Raw genomic sequence first — 20,656 nt, forward strand, 5'->3', positions numbered from 1 at the left:
TCTCCGGCCGGGGTGCTGGATGACTGGGGGGCCGCTCACCTCAGTGGGACTATGGGAGGACAGAGGTTCAAGGGCAGGCTCTTGAGGTGCCTCTCAGCTCTGTGGAGCTCTCCCCCTGTTTTCATCAGGCCCCTTTTAAGTCGAGGCCCTGGACTGTGCCTGAAGGCTGGCCCTCCCCTCAATCCAGCCCTGAGGAACAGAGGACAGTCCCCCACAAACCACATGGAATGGGCAGGTGCTATGAGCTTGAGGGGCTTTGTGTGGGGAGGTGGGGAGACAGGCAGGGGAGACAGGGGTCAATCAGCAGGGCCCTGCTGGGGTTTAAGGGCTCTCCAATTGAAGGTGGGGGCCCGTGGGGAACCCTGAGCGGTTCTCAGCAGAATTCTTGATGTGGTCCGCAGTTCAGGAATCTGGGAGACAGAGGATATAGAGAAGAGATGTGGGATGAGGTGGGGTAGCAGGGAGGGAGAGAGGGAGAAGGCAGGGCTGTGGGAATGGAGAAGAAAGCATGGCCCAGAAACTAGAGACTTAAAAATTTGGGACACCTGGGTGGCTTAGTCAGTTAAGCATCCAACTTTGGTTCAGGTCATGATCTAACGTTTGTGGGTTTAAGCCCCACATTAGGCTCCATGCTGACAGAGTGGAGCCTACTTGGGATTGTCTCTCTCCCTCTCTCTCTGCCCCTCCCTAACTCATGCTTTCTCTCTCTCTCTGTCTCAAAAATAAATACATTAACTTAAAAAAACAAAAATTTAAATGTCCTTATTAAAGTATAAATATGTAGGAGTACCTGGGTGGCTCAGTCAGTCAAATGTCTGACTCTTTGATTTCAGCTCAGGTCATGATTTCACAGTTTGTGGGGTCAAGCCCCATATCGGGCTCTGAGCTGGCGGTACGGAGCCTGCTTAAGATTCTTTCTCTCTCTCCCTCTCTCTTCCCCACCCCTTCTCTCCCTCTCCCTCTCTCTCTCTCTCTCTCTCTCTCTCTCTCTCAAAATAAATAGATAAACATTTTAAAAATATTTTAAAAATAAGGGCACCTTGGTGGCTCAGTCAGTTAAGCTCCCAACTTCAACTCAGGTCATGATCTCATGGTTCGTGGGTTTCAGCCCCTCATCAGGCTCTGTGCTGACAGCTCAGAGCTTGGAGCCTGCTTGGGATTCTGTGTCTCCTTCTCTCTCTGCCCCTCCCCCACTCATGCTCTGTCTCTCTCCCTCTCTCTCTCTCTTGCTCTCTCTCATAAATAAACATTAAAAAGTTTTAAAAAAAGAATTAAAAATATTTTAAAAATAAAGTATGAACATGTAAGAAAACAATATAAGCATACAGCTCAATGAATAACAGTTCTTTAGAAGGATTTCAGCTGTGCAATATAAGCTATTTGCAGCCAAGGCCCAAGTTAAGGCACAAAACTATAATGATACCTATACTCGCATCACGTTCAGGAGTAAGACGGGATGGGCTTCAGGCAGCACAGGAGAGCCGAAAGAAAGCTCAGTATCTGGAATCGAACAGACCCCGAGGAAGCCCTTACCTTCCTTTGTGGTGCCAACGCACAGAGACAGATCCTCTCACAGATACGTGAAAATACCAGGTGTACAAGGCGGGGGTTGGTGGTTTGAAGCATAGGATGAGCAGGAGTGAAGGGCTGGTGAAGGGCTAGGGTTAGGACAGAGCACATGTAAAGGCCTGTGGCAGGAGGCAGCGCGGCGAGGGAGCCAATGGCTGGCGCTCAGAGAGCTGGAGAGAGAGGGTGGCAGGCAGGCCTCGCAGGAGCTTGTCATTACCCTACGGCCAAGAGGAAGTCCTACAGGGCAGGCAAGGGACCTACGAGATTGGGTTTGTGTTTAACAGAGGTTTCTCTGGCTTTTTGCTCGGGAGCAGTGGACAGACTGGGTGAGGGGACAGGGTGCATGGGGGAGGCCACCTAGGAGGCTGAGGCGGGGGTCGAGGCCAGAGAGAGAGGATAGTGAGATAGGATTAGGAGCTAGCACAGACAGGCCAGGGCACAGCCTGGGTCTGCTGGAGGAGGGAGGGTCCCGCATGTGTCCCGGGTCTCCGGTCAGGGTGCTGGATGGCTGGGGGGCCACTCACCTCAGTGGGACCATGGGAGGACAGAGGTCCATCTTGGACATGGTGAGGGGGCAGTGTTCTCAAGGCAGCTAGGGGAGAGAGGCTCTCAAAGGTAGGGTCTGGGCTGAAGGTAAAGACCCGCATGTTGTCTGAGGGTGGAGCCATTGGACGTGCTTGCACTTGACCTTAGCACAGGTGAAATCACCTGGGGTGTGTCGAGTGAGCCGAGAAGGGTGAGGACTGAGCCCTACAGGCTCCAGCAGTGCCCACTGGGTATAAGGGGATGAGCAGGAGGGCTGGGAGGAGAGCCAGGAGGTGGCAGGGCACAGAGCCAAGGTCCGAGGCCCTTGAGACCAGGCCTGTGACTCGGGTAACTCACTTTACCTGTTTCCCATCGTGCATCCCTGGAAGAGAGTGGGAGCACCTGCTCTGGGCATGTGCACCCACCCGGGATGTGGCCCTGATCCCCTGCCTGTGCCACCTGCCTGTGCTGCCTTCCCCCCATGCTGTTGGTCCTTCCCCTCATTTCCCTTCGACTCAGGATACTTGGAAAAGGCCAGGAGGAAGCAAGCCATCCTTGCCCACACAGCGTTCACTAGGAGACTGTCCACACCCCCACCCTCGCTAGAGAGGCTGTGGGATGGCAGAGGCCGGCATGGCCGGGAGGGAGGGACCAAACATGCCCCAGTAACAGTGCCCCTTCCCATCCCCCCCTCAGAAGGAGCTGGCAGAGATCAAACACCAGTACGGCATCGACGAGCTGAAGCAGCGAGAGAACCTGATTCAGGCCCAGCTGGATGATGAGCGGGCCCAGCGGGAGGAGCTGGAGGAGCACAAGGTACATTCCGTCGGGAGGAGCCCTGCCGCCCACCTCCCCCTGCCCTGGCTCCAAGATGCCGGCCACAGGGTATGGGCCCAGCTGGATCAAAGTCAGCAGGGCCCAGGCCCCAAGAACCGCTCTTGATGGCGAACATATGCCGTGTGGCCTCTCCTGGCTGTGACGGAGCGTGTACATCACCCACAGGCCAGCGCCCTGTCCCGCCCTGTTCCCTCCTTGCTCTGCTCGCCACAGAGCCAGCTCTGTCTCAGCCCGGATGCCACCTGCCTTGTCTCCTTGCCAGCCTGCCAGGTCCAGCACGAGGGCCTAGGGAAACAATCTGAGGGAGCAGCTCCTTTTAAGAAAAGGGCGGTTCCACGGGCAGCCAGGAAGGTTGAAGTCCTTTCCCGGCACGGCCCCGGACCCACTCTGTCCCACAAGCCGCACCCCTTCCTCCAGGCACACTGAGCCTCGTGCAACCTTCGGCTGATGCCTCTGGACCTCCGCGTGTGCCAGGCCCTTGGCCCGGCGTGCCTTCCCTGTCCTCCTGGAGGGCTAAAGCCCAAGGGCAGCGTGCCCTCCCCCACCCTCTGCAAAGTGTCCACTGACCCCAGCGCCCAGCACAGGGCCCCACCCATGGAGCCCTTGCCAGTGGATCAGCGTCCCCCAAGCCCTGCTGTGTTTCTGACTGCAGGCCGCGTTCGTCGAGCACCTGAACGGCTCCTTCCTGTTTGACAGCATGTACGCTGAGGACGTAGAGGGCAACAAGCTGGCCCACCTTCCCGGCGTCAGCGAGCTCCTTCAGGCATATCCTTCCAAGTTCATGGTCACCTCCCCTGGCAGAGCCCGGGCCCCACACCACCAGCCTGCCGGGGGCAGGTCCCCTTCTGCTCTGGGCCTCGGTTTTCCCATTTCTCTTGTGAAACCCTGGAAGATAAAACCCCTCCTTCACAGCCATGTACCCAAGAGGCAGTGGAGAACCCAAGAGGTCAGCTGAGGGGCGTGGGGAAACGCTGCCTGGATTTCAGGGGACGCACAGCATGGCACGGGGTCCGCTGTGCTCGACAAGCCAGGTTGTCAAAGAGGGAAAACTGAAGTGTGGGTCTATGGCGCTAATCTGTAGTACCTATATTTATGTTCTCTTGCTGTGAGCTTTGCATACAGTGTTTATAATTTCCCAACTGCCCAGCAGATGGGTGCTGTTATTATATTAATCCCATTTTATAATTGGGGAAGCTAAACTTGGAGAGGTTGACTTGTCCAAGGTCATGCAGTTAGAAGCTGGGATTTGAGCCCTTGTCTGTCGCTCTAAGAGCCGGCATCCTTTCCCCCAGTCAGCTGGAGCCCAGAGGCTGTGACTGGCACTTGTCATGGCCGAAGCCATGATGACCTCAGTTGGCATAAACTATACGTCGAGGGACTCAGACTCACAACAGACTGAATTAGCGCTGAGACTGGCAACGAGTCACACAGTATGTCTGTGGAGCCGCCATCACTGGGTAGAAAGAAACTTTCTCTTAAAAACTCAACGTTTTGGAAAGGGTGGGGGAGGGGATAGAGAGGGTGTGAGGCAAAGCAGAAGGTGACAATCAGGGCTCTAGGCCAGACAGACGGGCTCCCGGCCTGGCTGTGCCATCCCCCAGCTGGGTGACCTGGGCTCACATCTGGGCCGTAGCGCCTGCCTGACCTCAAGGACTCCATGCTGCAGGTGAGGAAGCCCAAGTCCAGGCAGGTGAAGTGGCTTGCCAGAGAGGAGGAGCAGCAGAGCCAGGACCTGAACCCGGACCTCTCTGCGTCCAGCCTCTGGTCCCCTGACCTTCGCAGGCTCCCTCGGCGCCCCTGCAACAGCTGAGCACAAAGACAGGAGCCCAACAAAGGCCCCCTAGATATCACGGCAGAGACAGAAACATACACTGCCCAGCTCGCTGGCTGGGGCTGGCTCCGCCTGGGCTCCCAGCCCCTCCCCGGCCCCTTTGGGGCCTCTCCTGGGGCCTTTCGTAGCATGTCTCTCTTCTGCTCTGTAGCGTCCCCCCATGGCCCCTGCTTCCTTCCCGAGACCAGTCCCTCACGGTGAAGATAGGGATGCCCCAGCACCACATTCGACTCCAAATCTCAACTCCCGGCCCTGTGCCAGGAGCTGCCACCACCCTCGACCTGTATCCTCCCAGCAGCCTGCCCCCAAGACAGCTTCCTTAATGGCCTCACCTACAAGGACAAATTCGTCATCATCTGCCTGAACATCTTCGAATATGGCCTGAAACAGCAGGAGAAGCGCAAAGTGGAGCTTGACACCTTCAACGAGTGTGTCCAGGAGGCCATCCAGGAAAACCGGGAGCAGGGTAAACGCAGGATTGCCAAGTTCGAGGAGACGCACTTGCTGGTAGGCTCTGCCCCTCCCGTGTCCCTTCTCTGCTTCCTGCTCCGGATGCTGACCCCACCCTGCGGGCCTGGCCCCACCGGAGGGGCTGCACACCCTCTACCTCTGACGACCCCTAAGACCCGCGGTCACTGTCCCCGTTTGCCAGAAATCACCCAGCTCAGTGGCAGAGCCAAGGGTTTAGCCTTCCACCGGTGCCACCAACCACAACTCCAGCACCATGCCAGAGCTGAGCCCAGGGTGACGCCTGTGGGTCCCCTTCACCTAAAACGCCCCTGGGGGTTAAGGAGGTGTCATCCTTACTGTCAACAATGGTGTTCACGTCGTCGCTCCTGTTATTAGCAACGTCAAGAACTGCTACTTTGCTTTGGTTCATTCGTTCGTTTAGCAGACATTTTCTGAGCCTCCGCTCGGTGCCTGGCTCTGGGCAGCCAGACCAATGCTGGCCGTGGCTCCTGCCCTCGGCGAGCTCTCATGTGGTGTGGGGTGCAGACCCGGGCCCTCCCCGCTGCGGTGGTCAGTACGACACTGGAGGGGAGCCCAGGGAGCCTCTGGGAGTTGCTGGAGGGACCTTAACTCAGGCTGAGGCTCACAGGACAAAGAGAAATGAGCCAGGGGTGGTGGAGGAAGGGCATTCCACCTGAGCGAGCAGGCCTCGGTCGTTCGGGACCTGCTGGACCCAGGCCACTCAGGGCCATGTGTGCTTGGTGGGACTTGCTTCTTTTCGTTAGCATCATGTTTATTTTATTTAATGTTTATTTTTGAGAGAGTGCAAGTGGGGGAGGGGCAGAGAGAGGAGAGACAGAGGATCCAAGTGGGCTCTGTGCGGACAGGCTGACGGCAGCGAGCTCGACACGGGCCTCTAGCTCCCCAACCTGCAGATCATGGCCTGAGCCGAAGCCAGATGTTCGACCCACTGAGCCACCCGGGTGCCCCTAGTTAGCATTATTTTTAAAGATGGGTTCTTGTTCTAAGTCACAGATCTTCGTGAGACTCTAAGGAAAGCTATGGACTTTCTTTCTCCTCAAAAAATTGTCCACATACACCGAGTATGTGGGCACTCCCCTGCAGTGTCAGGGGCTTCAAGGAACCCACGAAGCACCATAGGGTTGAGAACTCTTAGTTTAAGGTCAAGCAAAATCCCCAGATAATGCACGTTCAGATATAATAGGGTTGGCGATCAGCTCCCAGATGCTTCCCGGCCCTCCTCACTCCCCGGTCCCTGGTCTCGGCTCATCGGCCTCACCAACGACCTCACATTCTGTGCGACTTAACCCTCAAGACCCTCCTCCTTATGTTTTAGGGTGGGGTGTGACTGCATTCACCCAGAAGTTCAAGCCTGTCAACAGAAGAACACATTTGGCTCACATACGTGTTTTATTTGGCCTGCAGAGGATTTTAAAACATTTTGAACGTCCTGCTGACGTTAAAAATGGGAAGATTTCACAGAAAAATTGTGGTTGCCAGCTTCTCTGGAGGCACTTGTCAGCAGGGCCTCAGTGGCAGTTGTCCCCTCTGGACAGGCCACGTCTCCAGTCCTCCTGGACCCTGTCTGGCACATCCTCCCTGAGGTTTCTTTTTTTTTTTCTTCTTCTTCTTTTTTAAATGTTTATTTATTCTCGAGAGAGACAGAGACAGAGCACGAGTCGGGGAGGGGCAGAGAGTGGGGGAGAGACACAGAATCCGAAGCAGGCTCCAGGCTCTGAGCTGGCAGCACAGAGCCCGACGCGGGGCTCGAACTCATGAACTGTGAGATCGTGACCTGAGCCAAAGTCAGCGCTTAGCCGACTGAGCCACCCCGGCGCCGCCTCCATGACATTTCTTATCTGGTGCCTGCAGCCGCTGGGTTTGGGAGGCCTGGACGCCAGCCAGCAGGCTCCTCCCAGGCCTGGGCCCGGCCCCCTCAGCAACACATCCCCCTGGAGAAGCAGGACCTGGACCAGGCTACCGCCAGTGCTGTGCTCTTGCTGGCGCCAAGCCTGACTTCCTAACGTTCAGGGGTAGTTCTTCGGAGCAGGCCGGCTCCCCCGGCTTCTGAGGCACCGGGCCCCACGGCCCCCATAATGGTGACACCCTCAAAGGCTGCCTGGGATGAGCAGACTACCCTGAGCGCCCCTCTCCTAGAGCCTAGAGCAGTGGTTTCATGCAGCCCACACACCAGAGTCCACAGGGACCCCACAGGGCTGGGGCTGATGCCCCAGCTCAGGGGGTGCGGCACGGCACTGGGATTTTCCTAGGTGCCTCCTGCTCAGCCCAAGCTGAGCCCGCTGTCTTAGAAGTTCACAGGACTCTGTCGGCCTGAGGCCCCAGTTCTCTTTCCTCACGGGACCTCTTGATCTTGTCCTATCCCCCTCCTGCCACGCCCACTAGACCAGGGCTCCTTCAGCACCTCCTCCTGGTGCCCAGCGGGGCACAGCTTGGGGTCAGCGGGTCGGCAGAATGCTCACATGGACCCCTCACTGGTGACCCTCTGCTGGCTTCCGTTTCCTCATTAGAGAAATGGACGTAACCGCCTCCCAGAACTGTGGTGGTGGGGGGGGAACCAGTGGGGAGCAGAGCAGGTGTAAAATTGTGACGGGCAGTCTCTAGATAGGTAATGCATGTCTAAGCATGGGCACAGAATGACAAATGTAGATGGGGGTTGGGTACAGTCAGTCCAACCCTTCTGTGTGTGCGCGCGTGTGTGTGTGTGCGCGCGTGTGTGAGTGATGAAAGTGTACCATGCTGTTTTGCCCTTTGCTTTTTTATCTATGCAGCTTAGAGATCCTTCCAAAACTCAAATCGCCTTCTTTTTTAATAGTTGTAACATCTCTCCTTGCACGGATGAGCCATGATTTATTAACCCAGTCCCTGCTGACGGACAATTCATTTTTTTCCGTTCTTTCGCTCTTTCAAGCAGTGTTGCAGTGGGTAAGTTGGCGCGAGTCTGATCTGTAGGATGAAGTCCCGGAGGCAGACCCGGGTATTGCTGCTCTGACCAGTTACTGCTCAGCCGTGCTCCTCGGAGGCCGTGGCTTCTGCCCCTCGGCCTGCTCCTTGTCAGACCGGTGCTCTCAGGCTTCCTCGTCTCTGCCAGTCTGGCACTTGGAGCATGTGTTTATTTTCCCTTAAGTGAGGATAAGCATTGCATGTTTTACAAACATTTGTATTTCTTTTTTTTTTTTTTTTTTTTTTTTTTTTTAGTGTATTTATCTTGAGAGAGAGAGAGAGAGAAGGAGAGAGAGAATCCCAAGCAGGCTCCACATTGCCAGCGCAGAGACCAATGCAGGGCTCGAACTCACGAACCATGAGATCGTGACCTGAGCCGAAATCAAGAGTCGGACACTTAACCGACTGAACCACCCAGGCTCCTCTAAACATTTTTATTTCTTTTTCTGTGAACTCTTTGTTCTTCTCATATGCCCTAATCCATTTTTTTTCTGTTTGGTTTTTGATCTATATCTCTTTCTTTAAAAAGAAATCATTACTTTGTACAAGCTCTTTATAGATTAAGAAATTAGCCCTGTGTCAGTGAAATGAATTGCAAATATGTTTCCCACTTTGTTGTTTATCGTGTCGTTTTTTTGTCTATGGTGCTTTTGCTATTCAAAATTTCTACACATTTTATGTAGTACAACCTATCAGTCTTTTTTCTGGTTATACTTAGAAAGGACTTCTCTACTCTGAGATTATTTATTAAAGTCCGTCTATTTTTTCCTTCTAGGACTGTATGGCTTCACTTTGTATGTTTAAATCTTCACTCTGTGGGAAATTTGTTTCCATGTAAGGTTCGAGGTAGGGATTGAACCTGATTTTTCTCCAGACGGGGTAACCATTATTATAAATATCATTCATCGCACTGAATCGTGCCAAGGTACTCTGTCCTCCTTCCCAACTGATACCATACATCAGGGCACCTGGGTGGCTCAGTTGGTTAAGCGTCCAATTTCGGCTCAGGTCGTGATCTCACGGTTTGTGATTTCAAGCTGTCTGTGCAGACAGCTCAGAGCCTGGAGCCTGCGTCGGATTCTGTTCCTCCCCGCCTCTCTCTGTCCCTCCCTTGCTCTCTCTCTCAAAAATAAACATTAAAAATAATAATACCATATATCAACAGAAACAAGTTGACAGTGCACCTGATGGCCGAGTCCCCAGGACCTTTGTTAGTGAGTGTCTGGGATTCAGTGCCAGGCTTGGACCCCAGGGTGTTTTCTGGCCCGTGAGCATCCTCTCATTCCAAGGGGCCTAGCATCTGTTCACCACCGCCATCCCCTTGCTCAGTGGGGTGCTCTGTGGGTCCAACTGGTTTCCTAAAGACTGGATCTGTCTTACATTTCCAGTGTTTCTCTGTCTCCCTGTGCCTGCTGTGGACCTTGTAGTGGACTCTGTTAGCCGAGGCCCCACCGTGAACCAAGAGTTCATACACACTGCTAAATCCCCACAACTTTGTGACACACACTTCTGTCCCACTTTACATAAGGAAACTGAAGCTTAGAGAGTGGAGGTGGCTCATTCAAGGTCACCCTGCTGATAAGTGACCCAGACAGGATTCGAATTCAGGTTCACCAGACTCTGAAGCCATCGCTCCTTCCACCCAGCCCAGCCACCACTAATGAAAACCCGAGCTAACGTGGACCGAGAACTCACTGACTAGTGCTGGCATCTGCCTCGAGGCATGGGGAGGGTGAGTAGCTTCCACAAGTCCACAAAGCTGACAAATGGCAGAGCCGACACTTGAACTTGGACAGGCCAATCCCAGAGTTCACATTCGTACCCACAAAACCGATCGTCGCCTGTCATTAACTAATTACACTTAGTTGTGGATTCCTCAAACCCAGGCTTTTGTTTCCAGAGTTTAAATGCCATTCGAGATGAGTCCGAAGTGACCAACCTTGAGATGAAGATAGCGGAACACAGCAAGGACATCACTGAGCTGTTCAACATGCTCATGACACTGGAGATGCAGTTGGTAGAGCAGCTGGAGGTGAGGCCGAGCCCCTGGGGCACAGGTGTGATGCGATCGTGCCCTGCCAGTCTCCTTTGCAAGAACATAGCGGATTCGGTGGCAAAACCGTATTTTATTTTATTGTTTTTTTTGTAATTATTTTTTGAATGTTCATTTTATTTTTGAGAGAGACAGCGCAAGCAAGTGAGGGGCAGAGAAAGAGGGAGACAGAAGATCTGAAGCGGGCTCTGCGCTAACGGCACAGAGCCCCGTGCGGGGCTTGAACTCACCAACGGTGAGATCGTGACCTGAGCTGAAGTCCGATGCTTAACCGACTGGGCCCCCCAGGTGCCCCCGGATGGTATTTTAGCTGGAGCCCTCCCAGGCGCTCCTCCGCTGTGTGACTCAGCGCGGCGGACTAAAGCTTTCTTTGCTCATCCGTCCTGTGTTTGCTTTTAATATATTTCAGTCACTTAGATTGCAGTTGGTTCTCACGCCCACATGTAGAGGTGAGCTCATTCCTCTGGAATGTACCCCCTATCCTGGAAGCACCCAGAGCCTCAGCAGGGAGAGGTATTTCTGATTAGACCCCAGGAGTCATCTGGGTGCTTGAGAGACAAAGTAGGCCCCCACTCTGGGACAAACAAAGGCTCCTCTGCATTGCAGTGCGTATTTGCCGCATCTCAGGGCCGCGCGCGGAGCCTGCGATTCAGCACGAAGCAGCAGAAATGCAGAGCACCTCTCTCTAAAATTCCTCAGCAGCCAGAGTGCCTTGTGTGTTCACAAGGCAGCCGAGGCGAGGCCGGGGCCTCCGAAGGCTGTGATGAATCAAACCTCATTGGATGCTGCCGTGGTCGGGCCAAGAGATGGCGCCTAATCAATCCCTCCCATGTCAAGGGACACCTCAGACAGGGATAGATCTCCCCATCACGTCACACGGCAGGTGTTGGCTCCCGCCGGGAGTGCTCAAGAGCTGCAGGAAGCAGCTCGCAAGCGGCGGGGGAGGCTTAGGCAGCGGCTCCCAGCCTTTTCATGCAGGGAGATCCCCATTCCAGCGTCCCCAAAGTCCCCAGATCTGTACATGGTCGGTCGTACTTGTGTCACCAAGCAGCCAAAAAGCCCTAAGTTGCAGTCATGCTTTCTAACGACCCCATTTTTATTCATTACAACAGTGTTTACACACACATTTGAAACATGTATAATTGGCTCAGCCTGCAGACAGGGGTCGGACTCCTGTAGATTCCCGGGGCCCTCGGCCCACCCTGTAGCCCCGGGAGTCTGTGCTAGATCAGGGGCATGACCTGGCCTGGGGCTCACAGGGGAGCAGGCCTCACATCACCTCTTCCATTGCTCCCTCACTCAAGTCCCATTTCAGCCCTGGGGGACACCTAAGCCCTGGGGGGCAGCAGTGCAGGGTGCCTCGGAGAGAGGTGGTAGGCATGCAGACAGCCACACTGATGGTGACAGGTCTGGGGCAGCAGCCAGCATCACCAAGGCACCTGGCAAAGCATTTCGTGTGAAGTAACTCATTTAAACTTCACAACTCCATGAGACGGGGACTACAAAGGAAACCCATTTCATAGATGAGGATGTTGAGCCCCAAGGACATTAAACACAGTGGTGGAGCTGGGACACTGATCCAGGCAGTCTCTCAGCAACTCTCTCCCCTGTTTCTCTGGAAGTGATGGATAGATGCCATCATCGAGAAGCCCAAAGGAAGGGGGTTAGCTCTATGTGTGTCCGTGAGGGTTACGGGGGGTGGGACCCGGACAAGTATTCCTGGCAAGGGGACCAGCACGTGCAAAGGCCCGGAGGAAGCTTTGCATTAAACCTTGTGGGGGAGTGAGTAAGGTGAAATGGCTGGGGAGTAATGCAGCTGTGAGAAAGAGGTCAGGAGAGAGGGCCATTCATAGGCATCTACCTGGGAAGGTCAGGGTGGTTGGTCTTTACCCTGAAGGTCTGTGATTAAAGCAGGCACCTGCTAAGTTCTAAGGAGTGCCTTTTGCTCTGATGATAGGTCAGTCAAGTTCATGTCTAAATATTCATGTTAACTGTGCTCTTTATCATTTCCAGGAGACTATAAACATGTTTGAAAGGAACATCATGGACTTGGTGGCACTCTTTATTGAAAACGTCCAAAGCCTATATCCTTTTCCCAGATGACCCTCCATGGGGAGACGCTACTGGCTCGTGGGGTTATCCTGGCCCACACCTGGGCTCCCCCTGCCTCCAGGGGAGCCAGAGGAGAAGCACCTGCATTTTATTTTTTATTTTATTTTATTTTTAATGTTTATTTATTTTTGAGAGACAGACAGAGACAGAGCACGAGTTGGGTAGGGGCAGAGAGAGAGGGAGACACAGAATCCGAAGCAGGCTCCAGGTTCTGAGCTGTCGGCACAGAACCCGACGCGGGGCTCGAACTCATGAGCTGTGAGATCATGACCTGAGCTGGAGTCGGCCGCTCAACCAACTGAGCCACCCAGGCGCCCCAGCACCTGCATTTTAAACAAAAGGCAGAAAAGGGTTAAGGCTTTTTCACCAACTAAGCAGGATGCAAATAAGTGGTCCCCTTCCAGGTAGCCACCTTTGGGGTCACACCTACCCCCTCCCACTGCCACCAGGGCCCTAAACATGTCGGCAGAGATGGCCAAAAAGTCCGTACTTTAGAATACTTCACTTTTTGCCAGAAATACCTGAGCCCCAGTCTGATGTACAGAAAGATCTATACCTGTACCAAGATGATATCCACCCCATCACAGGACCCCATTTAGTGGGAATCTCGACCTGTGACGTTAGAGGAATAGAAATCCTCTAGTTTGTCACCACAGAAAAAGCTCACCTTCAAAAGATGGAGATTTGGCAACTACTTGGAATGTTCAAAGAATGTTCCACAGGGTCTGAGGGAGTTTCCCATCTCTCAGAACGATGGTGCCTTGTTAGCGTAAGGGTTTGGATACCTACCAGGCTTGCTGTGTGGGGCCCCATCGATTGCAGTATAAGGCCTGGCATATTTGTTCTCAAAGGAGGGATGTTCACGGAGAGACCACACCCCAGAATCCCTGTCTGCTTCCTATGTCGCAGGTACACACACCCTGGGAGTGGGACAGATACTGACAAATCATTTAGAATGAGATCGTCGGGTTAAATGTCAGGGTTAGAGCATTTAGGGCATGACCAACCTTTCTGCTACCTGAATTCAGGGCCCTGCCGTGTAGGGGACAAACTGCTATGCTCTACCCCAGAAGTAACCTCCTAGTCCTACCTTTCTGGGTCCACAGTCGTGCAAGGAGACAGAGTTCCGGAGGCAGTAAGTGAGCAGCCCACACAGAGATCAGGGCCAGGAGCCTCCCTGAGGGAGGGTCCACTGAGAACCTGAGTGTGGGCCAGAGGGACAAGGCAGAAAAGTGGGGAGGAGATCCCAGGCAGAAGAGGCAGCCTGTGCAAAGGCCTTGAGGATGGGTCACAGAGATCCAGGTTCAAGACGGGTCTTTAGGCCACAAGAGAGAGTGGGAAGTTCCTGGAGAGCCATAGCATGGGAGGGATGAGGTCCGGTTACCTATGTTTAAGAGCGTGCTGGCTGCTGTTGGGAGAAAAGGCTAGAGCGGAAAGACCAGCTCTTTGCTGTCCAGTCGGGAGGCGGTGGCAGGGAGAGAGGTGTTGGATGGAGAGGCTCTGAGAGAACCCGGCGCCAAGGGTCAGTGGTGAGCAGGTGTGTGAGTGTTGTTTGGTGGGGGGGAGTGGGGATCAGGATGGCCCTGGGATTTCGTGCATGTGTACCACTGGCTGTGAAGGAGGTGATGCATTGGCACCTCCAGGTGTGCCCCTCCACCCTTCAAAGTCCGTTCTTGCCTGGAGGAAACGGCCCCGCCCTCTGAGGGTCTGCAGACGTGCGGTTTGAGGGTCTGAGGGTCTGAGGGTGGGGACGTGCCTGGTCTGCTCTGATCCCTGGCCTTTGCTTAACTTGCCTGCACGATGGCTCAGTGCCGGGACCTGGAGAACCACCACCACGAGAAGCTCCTGGAGATCTCCATCCATACCCTGGAGAAGATACTGAAGGGTGAGCTGGACGAGGACCTGCCCTACGACGTGCGCGCTGTGAGCACTGTGGGCGGGGCTGTGGCTGCGGTGGGCGGGGCTCGGGCACAGTGGGCCCGCAGAAGGTGGTGGGCGGGGCTGACACCCTCCTCCCCCGCCCCCACCGCTCCCCCAGGCTGACTGGCACAGAAGCCAGACAGATGCGGTGGGGCCGGCTCTGTGGCTCTGGTAAGGCTGAAAGCCTCCCGGAGCCTCAGCTTCCCCACCTGCAGAAGGGACAATGATGCCCTTTGCAGGGTGGTTGGCAGATGAAATAGGCCAACAGATAGAACAACCTTGGGTGCTCAGTGGGGCCCGACTAAAGAGGAGCTCATGATAATGAAGTGGCTTCAACTTACCAACAGGTTGGTTTCCAAAAGGTCGTTTCTGCGGGGCTTCTGGCAGTTTCCAAGAGAGGCAGTTGCAAATAGAGGTTAAGTTCTGAGATTTCCCCCGCAGGTTTTCCTAACCCTTGAGTGTCTGCGATGGGCAGCACCGTTTCTGATCCGGCATGTCGCCCCTCCCACCCTCTACCAGCACTGTTGGAGATGCATAGTCCCAGATCAGCCGTCTGCCAGAGCTCGTGGGTCTGCTCACCTAGGGCGCTCCCTGAGTCCCCTGCGTTGGGGTCCAGTGGTGGCGCTTGTCTCATCCGCATTTACCACCCAGTCAAGCCACATTGTCCTTTGCGGGGACCACGGGCCTCCTCACTGCCCTCCTACAGGCTGTCCTCCAGGCGGCAGCCAGAGAGCCTTGGAAAACCACATCATTTTGTGCCTTTGCACAACGGCTCTAACGCTCTAACGGCCTCCCGTGACCCTTGGAGTAAGCACTTCGCTGCAGTGCACCAGACCCTCACGCCTGGCCCGCCAGCATCAGCGGCCTCCTCCCCTCGCGCCCTTGCTCCCCGCCTCGCTCCTTTCGTTTGATATTCCACCCAGCAGACACGCCCTTCCCTCAGGTCTCCAGGTGTCTGGCTCGTCCTTGTTCAGCTCTCCGCTCAAATGGCAGCTCCTTGGAGGGGCCTTCCCTCGTCACTTCCCTGGAGAATCTCCGTCTCTCTATCACACACCCCGTCCGTCGTTGTCAGAGCGCTTCTTACGATTTCAGGCTCTCGCGCTTGTGTTGATTCGCTTCTGTGACCATTCACAGCAGATACAGGCTCGCAGGGAAGGCAGGGGTGGCATCTTCTCCAGCACGTACCTCCCCGGTGCCAGCGAGGGCGCCCGGCACGGCTGCCGCAGCTCAGCCCAAGTGCCGGGAGTTCTCCAAGCCCCGCTCTGTTGGTGCTGGCTGAGTCCCGCAGACAGAGACTGGCAGTCCCGACGCCCACAGCCTCTGTCCAGGGCAGAGACAAACACCTAGCTCAGTGGCACAGGGGCGGGGCCTCCCCAAACACCTGCCAGCTGCTGTTGTTGACCAGACACAAGAAGATGTCATTTTCCCTGAGCCCTGAAATAACGCTGCCCCCAAGAGCCCACTCTGCTATCCCCCGGATGGACCACCGAGGGAGGGGTCATGCCGTTCCCTCACGGCATGGCTCCCAGGTCCGTGACACCTCGTGGGTGCAGGAACGAAAAATCCCTCCCTAATAACGGAGACGCACAGAAAAAGAAGGGCCCCCGAAACTCAGTGGCCCCGAAACAAGCAGGCTGGACTGTCGGCAGGGGGGAGAAAGGGGTGCCCTGACTGTAAAAAGTAACAATAACAACAAACAGCTGACATTTACCGAGGGCCTCCCGGGGGGCCAGCTGTCTGAGAAGCCCCACGCAACGTATTTGCTCTTTCAATCTCCGCATCAACACGGTAAAATGGGTACCATTACGGTTCCCTTTTACAGATGAAAAAACTGAGGCACCGAGAGGAGAGTAACCTGCCCAAGGACACGCAGCGTAGAAGTGGTAGAGTTGATCTGAACACAGGCAAGTGTGATTCAGAGCCTGTAGCAAGACAGGGACGTACCCAAGAAAGGATCTGGCTTCTCTTATCTAATTATCAGTGAGCATATCACGGTTCAAAGTCCCACCGATGACGTTGTTTATCTCTTTAAAACTCCTCTCATCCAGTTGAGTGATTGTGATCAGCTCTTGCCGAAGTTCGGGCCAAATCTGTCTTTTGAAGTCCTTCACTGCTTTGGAAGGAAAGGCAGAAGGCGCGTGCGTGCTCCAGGAGCAAGCCTGGAGGGAGGGGGCGGGAGGGGCGCTGGAGCCACAGCTGCCCGGGGCGAGGTCAGCGTGGCGGCAAGCACACGCCGCTGCTCCCCTCCACCGGGGCCGAGGGCACTCAGCCTCGTGCTGCGATGAGCCACGGCCACGTTTAGGGGGCAGAAGGAGGTCAGACTCGCTCCGGCGCTCTGAACAGCCGTGTGGCGTCTAGCTACGAGGGGCCGCGAGGGGAATCTGGAATACTCTACCCCTAAGAAGTATTCTGAGAGGGCAAACTGATACAGCCATCACCCCAGTTACTCCAGGACACCCGAGGTCCAGAAACAACTTGCATTTTAATTTTTGAAAATGTTTGCTTATTTATTTTGAGAGAGAGAGAGAGCACGTGCGCACGTGTGCACACAGAAGAGCACAAGCAGGGGAGGAGCAGAGAGAGGGAGAGAGAGAATCCCAAGCAGGCTCCACGCTGTCAGCACACAGCCCGACACGGGCTCAAACGCACGAACTGCAAGGCCATGACCTGAGCTGAAATCAAGTCGGATGCTCAACTGACTGAGCCACTCAGGCGTCCTGCAACTTGCATTTCAAAATCCTTTCTTTAAACCAGATTCCTTTGGTTTCTATTCTACAAATGCCACAATTCTTTATGACCAGTTCTAACTTCATCAGTTTCTAAGCAGACTTTTACTTCCACAGTTCCCGAAGCATATTCTACGCATCCAAACTCAGAGGGTGGGGGGGACGACGTCTCCCCTTGGCTTAGAGACGTGCTACGGCCCATTTTTGTATAAGGTTTGTTTATTTTTGAGAGAGCGCAAGCAGGGGGAGAGGCGGAGGTGGGGGCGGGGGGGCAGACAGAGGATCCAAAGCGGGATCTGTGCAGACATCAGAGAGCCAATGAGGGGTTCAAACTCATGAGCCGTGAGATCACGACCCGGGCCAAAGTTGGAAGCTTAACAGACTGAGCCACCCAGGGGCCCCTGACCCATTTTTCAAAACCACCAGGAACATCTTGTGATGAGTGAGTGTGGCTGTAGCTACTTCTAGGTCATCAGGACATGCTCCAGGACAGGCTGCCTCAAGCTGACAGGCTGGAAGGGCGTACACATCTTTGAGCCCTTCCCAGAGTCTGGCCTGGGAGCCTCTGTGCACAGAGGAACATCTTGATAACTTCTTGTCATTTCTCCCATGTAGCCGTGCTAGCCGGTCCCCCAGGTGCCCATTCCCTGCCTCAGCTAGCCGGGCTTTTCTACATGGGATTCTATGGAAAACCACCAACCCACAAGGTGTTCACAGGCATTACTCTGAAAAGAAGCCTGTGGCCAAATAAACTGGCAAACCAAGAGGAACAAAGTGAAAAGGGTTTATACTTTCCAGAGCCTTCTCTGGAAAAGTGTTGTGCGCCCTGTGAAATTCAGGAGGGGCCTAGGGTGTGCAAGGCTTTCCCCAATGTATTCGACCAAAGAAAAAGTTTTTTATCTCAAGATTCCATAGAACATATTTTTGGAGACTATTAAGTTAACCACTACTAGATTACAGAAAATAAAACAAGTATTTATCTGCTCTACAACGTAGAACATTCAGGTCCCCTGCCTTACACAAAGTACCTTCCTTCAAAGTGGAGGCGACTGTTGGCTAAGGCTTTGGAAGCCTTGCCCTACTCTGGGAAATGATTCCACCTGATTTTCAACAAGAGCTATAGTGTGGACACCTAAAACCGGCCAGGCCCGGTAAGGGGTGGTCATTTTCAACAACTTTTAAAACATTTTTTTTTAAACACTTTTTATGAGAGACAGCACAAGTGGGGTCGGGGCAGAGAGAGAGAGGGAGACTCGGAATTCGAAGCAGGCTCGGGGCTCCAAGTTGTCAGCACAGAGCCCGATACGGGGCTCAGACCCATGAACTGCGAGACCATGACCTGAGCCGAAGTTGGACGCTTAACGGACTGAGCCACCCAGGCGCCCCGTTTTTCGACGACTTTTTAGAAGGCAGAAAACAAGGTCGGGAACAAGAAGGCAGGAGACCCCAAGTGTACTCCAAGGTTCAATCTGGCTAACATGAGGGGCAATGGAGAGACAACATGGGGCGCAGAGGCATCGATTTACAGGGCCCTCTGTCCTCAGAGCAGCCTGGAGACCCCTCAGCCAGACTCACGCTTCCCACCTGACCAGCCGGTTTCAGGCGAGTCAGACTTGGGGGCAAGCAAGAGAGAACCACTGTGAGAGCAGACGTCCTGAGTGAGGTTCCCTGAAGAAAACACACTCCCAACTAGCATTGCAAAGTCAACGCCATGGCGGGCCCTTTCCCCATAACATTCCGCGCTGCTCGGGTCTAGGGGGCGTTGTCCCTGGAAGGTGGGCTGTGACACGAGGGTGGGTTCTCCACTGGGCGCTGAGCAGCTGCCTCCACTAGCCAGGGGACACTCAGCTGGTTTTCTCTCTGGCCCTCTTTGTGCCGGGGCGGGGGTGGGGGGTGGTAACGAGACACACGCTCCCTTGACCTTTCTCGCTCACCAGCTTTTTGTCGACAAAGACACGATCGTTAATGCTGTTGGGACGTCGCATGACCTCCACCTCCTGAAGATCGACAATCGAGAAGATGAGCTGGTGACGCGGACCAACTCTTGGTGCTCACACTTAGTGGACGCGGTGAGTGAACGCGCGTCACGTACGCACTGTGCCCATGTCTCTAGCTACCGGCCGGAGAGAAAGGGGAACTCTTTCCCCGGTAGCATAGACTCCTTGCAATAAATAAAGTAGGACTTTAAAAACCCCCGTGCTAACCCGTCCTAACTCCTGCCTCAAAGACACAGAGAAGTGGATCGAGGAGGCTTTAAAGTAAATGCGGATGGAACTATGCACATTTCAAAGAACGATTTCCTTTCCCCCAAATCGGACTCAGAGAACATAAGCGAGTTCTCTGACTTAAGGACCTCGGGCTTTGGGTTCACCCCTCAGATCCACAAGGATGAGATCATGAGGAACCGCAGGCGCGTGAAGGAGATCCATCAGTACGTCGACCACGTACAGAACGAGCTGGACAACCTGGAATGCAGCGAGATCATAGACTAGGGCCGCGCCAGCCCAGACGGTTCTTCCCGATACAGCCCTCAGCCCAAGAGCACACTCACGCGACCGACAGCCTCAGAAGCGTTTCTGGGAATTTCTCAACCGAGAACCCTCCTAACCCCATTCTTCCCCCACCCCTGGGAAGGGTAGAGAAAAATAAAGAATTATGTCATCTTTTCTCCGGTCTTTAAAAAAATAATCAGAATTCCCGTTCGTTCCTGAGCGGGAGAAACAGTCCAAGACAAACAACTGGCCGGCCTACTGAGAGCGACCTCTTGAGGGGGCTGCCAGTGAGCCAGGAGACTCTTGGCCAGGGCCCGGTGACAGCTGTGTGCCCACCGTTTCTGACGCGCCCAGGGCAGGCTGCCGGCAGTAGGCGGAGGAGGCCGACGTGGTCTGAGCCCTTCTCTCCTCGTGCTGAGGAGTGACGCCGGAGGCCGCAGACCCCAGCATAGCCCTGGGGCCTGGGCCAGCCCCCCAAGGCAGAGGCCGTGGCTCCCTGTGGCTCTAAGGTTGGCTGCGGGGACCAGAGTACCCTCTGGAGGTTAAGGGCACGGGCTGGACCTCCCCCATCACCTCTGCAGCCTGAGCTTCGTCTATGAGGTGGGGGTACGACAACAGTGCCTCCCTCTGAGCACGGTCAAGGGGGTCAGGGAGGGCACGTGGAAAGTGTGGAGAAGCACCCTCTCCATGAGGGGGGTGATGCCAGCTTATTACTTGGGTACCAGGACAGGCGGCTCAGACTCTTTCGCTGCCCAAACTCTCGGATCCTTCCTGCTTCCTTTGCACTGGGTCCTGGCACCAGGAGACCGCACCTGCCACCCAGGGCAGAGCAAGTGGCCACGTCGGGAGGGCACGGAGGGCTCCTGGAAGCAGGACACAAGTCAGGTGGCCTTGCCCTGCCTGCCTGGGCTTTTAACCCACAAACAACGCCGATTTTCTATTTTCGAGAGTAAATTATTTCTTCTAAAATCCCAGGAACAGAAATAACCAGCTTAGAACAAAAAGGACTCAGTTTCAAAAGATGGTTTGATTAAAAACCGGGGATGGGGGTGGGGGGGGGGGAGTCTTCAGGCCGAGGGCTGCACAGAGTTGTGTGTTGACGTGATTTCCCCAATTGCGTGAGGCTCCCGGCCACGGGCGGCAAATATCAAAACGTGCC

General features: G+C 54.7%; 1 protein-coding gene and 1 long non-coding RNA gene across 4 annotated transcripts in view; one reads left to right on the forward strand and one right to left on the reverse strand.

The window, feature by feature from the left end:
* Positions 1 to 19,672, forward strand: part of DRC3 (dynein regulatory complex subunit 3) — a 33,823-nt gene extending 14,151 nt beyond the window's left edge. For 2 of the 3 annotated variants that reach the window (XM_049636861.1, XM_049636862.1), the window contains exons 7-14: positions 2,791 to 2,910; positions 3,584 to 3,695; positions 5,094 to 5,269; positions 10,095 to 10,226; positions 12,261 to 12,331; positions 14,159 to 14,282; positions 18,943 to 19,074; positions 19,384 to 19,672. In XM_049636861.1, coding sequence (XP_049492818.1) covers positions 2,791 to 2,910; positions 3,584 to 3,695; positions 5,094 to 5,269; positions 10,095 to 10,226; positions 12,261 to 12,331; positions 14,159 to 14,282; positions 18,943 to 19,074; positions 19,384 to 19,497 — 981 coding nt within the window. In that variant the 3' untranslated portion in view covers positions 19,498 to 19,672. Of the gene's footprint in view, positions 1 to 2,790; positions 2,911 to 3,583; positions 3,696 to 5,093; positions 5,270 to 10,094; positions 10,227 to 12,260; positions 12,332 to 14,158; positions 14,283 to 18,942; positions 19,075 to 19,383 lie in introns of those variants that run through there. The other variant, XM_049636863.1, reaches the window with a different exon arrangement.
* LOC125926939 (uncharacterized) lies at positions 14,148 to 15,020 on the reverse strand. Its single transcript, XR_007459198.1, has 3 exons — positions 14,859 to 15,020; positions 14,621 to 14,659; positions 14,148 to 14,225 (listed from the first exon to the last, which is right to left on the reverse strand). It is a non-coding gene; the product is annotated as an uncharacterized LOC125926939 (long non-coding RNA).
* Positions 19,673 to 20,656: the final 984 nt, after the last annotated feature.

Source organism: Panthera uncia, chromosome E1 (assembly GCF_023721935.1).
Source record: "Panthera uncia isolate 11264 chromosome E1, Puncia_PCG_1.0, whole genome shotgun sequence".
In the NCBI taxonomy this organism is placed as follows: domain Eukaryota; kingdom Metazoa; phylum Chordata; class Mammalia; order Carnivora; family Felidae; genus Panthera; species Panthera uncia.